The sequence below is a fragment of the Anastrepha obliqua genome, chromosome 1 (genome assembly GCF_027943255.1).
Source record: "Anastrepha obliqua isolate idAnaObli1 chromosome 1, idAnaObli1_1.0, whole genome shotgun sequence".
NCBI lineage: Eukaryota > Metazoa > Arthropoda > Insecta > Diptera > Tephritidae > Anastrepha > Anastrepha obliqua.
The window spans coordinates 178,342,693-178,351,129 of NC_072892.1; the positions used below are offsets into that span (position 1 = coordinate 178,342,693).

At 38.8% G+C, this 8,437-nt stretch overlaps 1 protein-coding gene across 1 annotated transcript; it reads left to right on the forward strand.

Annotated features, from left to right (window-relative positions):
- The first annotated feature begins 1,361 nt into the window (after positions 1-1,361).
- LOC129238759 (trypsin-like) lies at positions 1,362-2,414 on the forward strand. Its single transcript, XM_054873933.1, has 3 exons — positions 1,362-1,475; positions 1,543-1,905; positions 1,978-2,414. Exons 1-3 carry the CDS (start codon positions 1,362-1,364, stop codon positions 2,278-2,280), a joined length of 780 nt encoding a protein of 259 aa, XP_054729908.1. The 3' UTR covers positions 2,281-2,414.
- Positions 2,415-8,437: the final 6,023 nt, after the last annotated feature.

Consider the following 8,437-nt stretch of genomic DNA (forward strand, 5'->3'; position numbering starts at 1 on the left):
GCTTGTCTAGGACAAGACACTCAGTGACCCTATAGTCCATTGTGATACCTACATCCATCCCCTAAACTAAGTTGATTAAACCACTTAGATTTTTTTAGGAAGGTAATTAGTCGTTCAGTGGGACATTTTGCAAATTTTCCAGTCCTTCAAAGAAATAAGAAAGAATAAAAGTGCATAACATTCGCAGGGAAGGTTTTACCCACTCAATTTCTTCTTTATATCCACAATTCCTGCAGAAGGCTTTGTGAGGTTCACCTATTATACTGGTTAGGGTGCCATTAGTGCAGTGCACATCTATGAGGTTGTTGGTAGTTGATTTGTTGAATCAAAGCAGTCCTTTTAAGATTCAGTTTTGCGCAGCATATTTTGGGGACTCTGTAGTAAGTAGTCATAGGCCTCTTCTATTGGATTCCGCGATTACGCTCAAGTCAATCCCAGTGTACAGTTCGTTTAGAGGAATGCTTATTTCATTTACCCCTCGCTGAAGATTAAGCTCAGGGCCTTTCCTTGCACATTCATCCGCGCTTTCATCTCACTCCACTCCAGAGTAGCCGGCGACCCAACAAAGTGTGTTGTTGTGTTGTTGGATAAGCGAGAGCGACCTCTTGCCTTCTTTAAAACATCTTGAATTGATGTGCGCTGACCGCTGCTTGACTATCAACACAAAGGTCAGCCAGAGATAAGTCCATTAGTCTTATCATTTTTACTGCTTCGTTTGTAGCACAGATCTCAGCTTGGAAGACGCTACACAGGTTTGGGAGGAGTCTAAGGGAGTACACTCCCGACCCAGTGCCATTTTCCATTTTTGAGCCGTTAGTATAAATATGGTGAGCACTTTCATTTATAAATTCACATTCTATTTTTGCTTTCTTACTTTTTGATCAGCCTGTGATATATGTGACAGATTGGAGCCCGAAGTTAATTGAAAATAGTTGAAATATTAGTAAACATTTTAGAAATTTAAGAAATTTTAAAGAAGTTGAGAAATTTTGAAAAAGAAGAAGAAGCATAAAATATCTTTCTTCTACCCCACCTAATTTGCCATTTAATTTGTGTAGAACATCTGCTCGAAAGTAAATGCCGACGTAGCAGTGCCGTGATTGATTTCATAAATGTTAAACAAGAACGAAAAAAAATATCTTCCTTAATATGCCAATCTATCTTATTTGCGTATTAAGCGCCATAAACATCGTCCATACGCGTGGGTCAAGCTTATCTTGCACGTTTCTGTTATCCCTACTGGCTAATCCGCGATTAGATTAAGCTCTGATGATCCAATAAAATGCTGTGAATTTGCTGAGAACTCAAACAGTGCCACAATTCAGTTCGACTAATAGAAACTGTACGCATTTTCGTTCTTCATGTGGACTCGGTTCGTTGTTATTTTTGCTGTGCTCTTGGGCACAGTGTCCTGTTATCCACAAGGGCGTGTCGTTAATGGCACCTCCACCAGCATAGAGAATTATCCATTTATGGTTAGTTGGAAATAAAATGAATTAGCGAATTTTCGGTTTAGTTTTACTCTCTTTCCTCCGACAAAAGGTCTCTTTGCGTGGCTCGACCGGTTCACACTCGTGCGGCTCTACCATCATTGCGCCACGTTGGATACTCAGCGCTGCCCATTGTGTCAACGGCAGAACAGCTAGTCAGATCAGCATTCAATTCGCCTCGACAGAGATCAGCGCAAGCAGTGCAAATGTGGCCAAAGTGAAACGCATCATAATGCATGAGGGCTACAGTCCGAATGATGCATATGCAAATGATATCGCCTTATTGGAGTTGTCTGGTCAATTGGTGTTCAATTACAAAACCTTGGCGCCTGTCACTTTGCCTGAACAGGACTTTGAAATAGCACAGGTGGCAGAGGGTGAGCCCGGCATACTGGCCGGCTGGGGTCTCAATGAGGTGAGTATATGCCTTGTTTTTTGTTTTGCACTGAAGTAGCTATTTTTTAATGTTGCTTAATTTAATCTACAGACCGGTGGTTCTATTCAGACTGTAATTCAAGAAGTCGATTTGAAAATCTACTCGGATGCGGAGTGCACTGAACGTCATAATGGCCGCACCACCACCGATCACATTTGTGGTGGCGTAGACGAGGGTGGCAAGGGGCAATGCAGTGGCGATTCCGGCGGTCCTCTGGTCTATGATGGGCATATTCAATTGGGCATTGTGTCGTGGAGCATCAAACCGTGCACTGTGTATCCATATCCAGGAGTTTACACTAAAGTTTCGCATTACATCAATTGGATTAAGGAAAACATTGAAGCGGACGCTTAAAAATAATAAAAATGTTAACGTGATTTATACAATTCTTAACAATTGTGATGGATTTTTTAACATTTTTATTGCCGCGCATTAATAGCACAGCAGCGATAACATAGTGAACATTTTTATACTGTCGCACAATTGGCTTTACAAATACAGGCCTTGCGTCGTTGAAATCATTATCGAAAAATAATAATAGACCATTGATTGCATGATTTGAATTCACATAGTACACTATACAACAAACTTGAGCTTTTTCGGAAATAACAAACTTCCGAAAATGAATTCTGGTCGAGGGAAAAAAACAAAAAAAAGTGCTTGTAAGTGCGATTTGAAAGTTTACATTTGAATTTCTTTTTAAGGGAAGTCAGAGATTTCACCATTTTGCACATTCTTATGATAAATCGGCAAAGGAAACTATGCAATCTACACAGTTTTACAGTTACATGATTTATTTCATTCATTTTATGTTCATTTTTCAAATCATTTTACAGTTACATGACTTCTTTAGCAGTTCTACGCTAAAAACCACGGCGAACATTTCTGTGGAGCATTTTAACCCTCCAACTCCCCACAAGATGCGCCCTTTTTGTATCTTTTGTGGGAAACCGGAAAAATACTCAAATCCGAGGCATATAACGGGTTAAATGTACCACACAAATATTTGTTATGAAGTTCTACGCCGTGCCTACTAGCCCATAGCGTAGTCCCTCCTGTCGATGGCCAGCTCTACCCTAGCAACAAGATTTTGCAGTGCCGACTCGCAGGATTTTCCACTCTGATAGGCATGCTGAAATGGAGACAGAGGGTGAGCCTTCAGCGACTTCTGACGTTTGCGCAATTCCACCAGTCGTTCAAGACTTTTCAGCATTAAGGAAGTCATGCTGATGGGTCTAAAGCTTTTGGGGCTGGTGTAGTCGTCTCTTCCAACCTTTGGGATGAAAGAGACCCTCGCCATCCTCCAAGAGCGTGGTATGTAGGCCAGTGCCAGGCCGCCAAGACGATTTTCTTCAGGGTTGCTGTCACGGACTCTACGCCTTCCTTCATCATGACAGGATATATGCCATCTGGTCCGGGCGACTTGTAGCCGCCAAAATATTTGATGACAAATCGAATGGCGGCCTCATTCACCACAGATCTGGCAACGATCCAGTCATGCCGAGAAGGCGTAACAGCTCTGACAACTGCCTCTATCAATAAGGGCTGTTGCCGGCTGACGCTTATCTGATTACTAGGAAAGTGAGATTCCATCAGCAAGCTGAGTGTCTCACTTTGCCGCTCTTTAAAGGAGCCACCAGATTTCCTAAGTAACCCCAGCTTTGCAGTTGGGTCCTTTTCAGGATCCTAACCAATTTCGCCGTGTCACTCAGAGATTTAATCCTGAGCAAGGTTAGTCTTGAGGGCCCGGTTTAAAAGCTTTCTCGACTCACGCCTCAACGTCTGAAGCTCTCGATACCACCAAGGAACGGGAATCCGGTTAGGGAGAGGTCGAATTGGACAGGCTGACTCAAAACATTCAGTTAGGGCAACGTTGAGTTTCTCAACAGCCGCCTCAATAGCCCGCTCTTTTCGAAGTCTTGGTGGCGCAACGTCAAGGTCCCGCAACGCCCCCCTTAACTTCTGCCAGTCTGTGTTTCTGGGGTTTCTAGAGGGCAATGGCATTTGTGCCTCCTCGCCACACTGAAACTCAATGTACCTGTGGTCCCAGCACGAATCTTCGGCAATGATTCTACAGTTCTTGATTGACCACAAAAGGTTTGAGTTTGTTAAGGTGAGATCAATCACCTCCTGCCTTCTAGCTGTTACAAACGTTGGCTGTGAGCCCTTGTTATGTATGTCTAGGCAAGAGGACGCGATAAACTTGAATAGTCGAGAGCCCCGTCCATTGCACTTGCTGCTGCCCCAGATTGTATGCTGGGCATTAGCATCGCAACATAGGATGAGGCCCAGATTGCGCCGGTCACAGAACATCACGAGATTAGTGGCCTTCCCCAGAGCATCGTAAGGAAAATAAGCAGATGTAATCACAATCGACCATCCACTTCTACCTCTGTAACACACCTCAGCCGCTACCAGGTCTTGGCAACAAAATTGCGCAAAACCCGTCACAGTGAGATGGGATGGTACTATAAGACCGGTCCTAGGTCTACTCGAACTCCTGTCATATAATAACGTGGCCCCTTTACATTTTCTTCCAAAAAATAGAACTCTACTACTCGCGTGCAACATTTTATTATATCTTATAGCAGCGGGAGTTGGGTGGCGGTTGCAGTTTTTTTACACAGAGCTTCCTAGAGATGTTAGATATATGTATTTGGTAGCGAACCTTGCCTGCAACATAAAAAGGCTTTGGAAGGCTTTTGATGGCTTTTAAACTCACTGAAAGAAGTACAAATAAAGCTCATAAGTCAAAACGTTACATTTAAGTTGCGGTTAAAAAATTTCAAACTCTTCGGAAGAAATATCGAATTGCAGCTCAACCCAAAGGCGCGAAATATAAAATGCAGCTCTCAATTTTTATAAATAGATACTTCTATCACAAAGTTAGTTAGCGTATGCAAAAATATATCTTCTTACGTAATTAATATTACTTAAATAATATCCTGAAATTAACCCGAAACGGTCCACAAATTTGTCTTTTCGGAATATTTCGACTAAAGCACCACATAGCGGATCCATTGCTTCCAAAATATTTTTTTTTTAAGATACAAGGTGTGTTCAAAAAGTATCGCGAATTATTAATTAATTTTCGCAGGTTACGTATGTACGGTCAATAAGGAATATTACCTTGCGCAATTTGCGCGAAGAAATTCGCCAGAAACGCCCGGATTTGTGGAAGAATAAAAATTGGCTCTTGCATCACTATAACGCCCCTGGTCACACATCGTGCGAGCACTTTGCACGACTTTTTGGGAAAAAACAACACACGAATGATGCCACAGCCACCGTATTCCCCAGATCTGGCCCCCTGTGACTTTTTCTTGTTCCCGAAACTGAAGAGGCCCATGAAAGGACGACGCTACGCTACGACTGACGAAATAATGACGGCATCGAAGGAGCAGCTGAACAAGACAAAAAAAAATTATATTTTGAAGTGCTTCGAAGAATGGAAAAAATGTTGGCACATTATCGATAATTTTTTTGACAAAATCATTGAATGATGTTATCAAACTAGGATACTTTGAAATTTGTTTAATATTAAATGCTGGAATATCATATTGTGCACAAAATGTTTCGTGTCTCTGCCGTGCATTGTGAAAGCGTGAACAGTCGTGCAAAAGATGATGCATACTCTGCACAGGCACACGGGCACCAGTCTTCGTCAATGATTTTGGATCGCTTCAAGTATGCTTTGTTGAAACCATGGCCAGTAAAGAGCTGTGTCAATTCGAATGATATCCCAAAGAGTTGTCGGTATCTTCAAAATTTGGGAAGAAAGTCTTCGTAATGGAGCCAGTGGTATCGTCGGCATACTCCTGTTGCCATGACTCGAATATTTTAAGACGAATTTGGCGTACAGCGTAGCTTAAAGGAAATGCAGTGTATACTCGATGACCTCCTTGATTTGCAGCTTCTTTTGCCTGCTCATCTGCGCGCTCGTTTCCTTCAATACCGATGTGTGATTTGACCCAGTAAAAGTCAATTCTGTGTCCCTGCCGAAGAAGGTGCAGGTGCTAATGAATTGATGCTATTAAGGGATTAGGATTGCTCCGATTTTGGATAGCTTCCAAACAAGAGCGACTGTCGCTATATATGACTAGTTTTTTCGTTTTCAATTCTTTCTGAGCCCACTTCAGTGCAGACAGTGCATGTGTCATGTAATTTAAATTTACGTGATGTCCACTCGTCATCTTGTTTATGAACGACGAAAGCTGATTCTCAAGCGCCTGTTTCAAACTTGCTTCCATCAGTATATGTATATGTGGGTCGCATTTGCGTCGATAATATTGTCAGCTTCCTGTTGTGATGCTATACTTTCAAAACGTATAGACTGACGCTCGGGAGGATGTAGTTGATTCTTTGGTGCAGTACGTTGTTCAAGCATAACGTTTAATGTTTCATCATATACTTCAGATAGTTTGACACTTTCAATTTGCATCGTTTCTTTTATCTTCAAATGCAGCGGCGTGAACCCTGCAAGCGCCAGAGCCGAATTGGCCGTTGTGTTATGTTATGTTATGTTATGTTATGTTATGTTATGTTATGTTATGTTATGTTATGTTATGTTATGTTATGTTATGTTATGTTATGTTATGTTATGTTATGTTATGTTATGTTATGTTATGTTATGTTATGTTATGTTATGTTATGTTATGTTAATGTTTCATCATATACTTCAGATAGTTTGACACTTTCAATTTGCATCATTTCTTTTATCTTCAAATGCAGCGGCGTGAACCCTGCAAGCGCCAGAGCCGAATTGGCCGTTGTGTTATGTTATGTTATGTTATGTTATGTTATGTTATGTTATTATGTTATGTTATGTTATGTTATGTTATGTTATGTTATGTTATGTTATGTTATGTTATGTTATGTTATGTTATGTTATGTTATGTTATGTTATGTTATGTTATGTTTTGTTATGTTATGTTATGCTATGTTATGTTATGTTATGTTATGTTATGTTATGTTATGTTATGTTATGTTATGTTATGTTATGTTATGTTATGTTATGTTACGTTATGTTATGTTATGTTATGTTATGTTATGTTATGTTATGTTATGTTATGTTATGTTATGTTATGTTATGTTATGTTATGTTATGTTATGTTATGTTATGTTATGTTATGTTATGTTACGTTATGTTACGTTATGTTATGTTATGTTATGTTATGTTACGTTATGTTACGTTATGTTATGTTATGTTATGTTATGTTATGTTATGTTATGTTATGTTATGTTATGTTATGTTATGTTATGTTATGTTATGTTATGATAGTTTATGCTGAATTATGTTACAACTTTTCTCAATTTTAATTAAATGTATTTTATTTTGTTTTGTCATAAGTTAATTATACTTTATATATTTTTAAGTTATTTTACGTTGTATTGTAATATATTATTATATGTTATGTTCTGTTATTTTATGATATGTTATAGAATGCTGATTCAATTTTTATTTTTTTTAAGTTGTGTTATGTCACAATGTTCTATTAATTTATTTTATCATAATTTAACTTTATATATTTTTAAGTTATGTTATATATATTAGTAACAGCTGGTCAGCTGGTACTGAGGTTAGCAGAGGAAGAGTAAAGTCTCATCTATGTATGATACGTAGGAAAGATCAGGTGGAGGACTTGACTTCACTTGGTGTTTCCGACTGGCGCGCTTTGTTAAACTCAGCCAAAATCGCGTAAGCAGTTATCGCACCAGTTATGATCGTTTATGTCTTATTATCTTATAATTTTATTCAATTTTATTTTAATAAATTTTATTTTGTATATTTATTTATATATTTTTGTGTTAATATATTAGTTGTGTTATGTTATGCTATATTATGTTATATTATGATAATTTATGTAACATAACATATGTTATAATTTTATTTATTTCATTTATATAATTTAAACTTTATATAATTTTAAGTTATGTTATGTTACGTTCTGTTATGCTATGTAACGATCGTTTATGTCTTATTATGTTATAATTTTACTCAATTATATTTCAATTTATTTTATTTTATTTTACCACAATGTAATTCATATTTATATACATCCTTTTTGGGTGTTTGGCCGAGCTCCTCCTTCTATTTGTGGTGTGCGTCTTGATGTTGTTCCACAAATGGAGGGACCTACAGTTTCAAGCCGACTCCGAACGGCAGATATTTTTTATGAGGAGCTTTTTCATGACAGAAATACACTCGGAGGTTTGTCATCGCCTGCCGACAGGCGACCACTATTAGAAAACACTTTTTCTTCCTTTTGGTGTTTCACCGAAATTCAAACCTACGTTCTCTCTGCGAATTCCGAATGGTAGTCACGCACCAAGCCATTCGGCTACAGCGACAGCCAATAGTCATTACGGTGAATGGAATAGCCTTTACAGTGAATAAAAAATGAGCTCACCGCAAATGTCAAAAGTTCAATGTGCGACTTTGAAAATAAGTGTGAATTACAGTGATTTTTCCATGTCCGGAAATACTGCAAACAAAGTTCCTGTATGACAC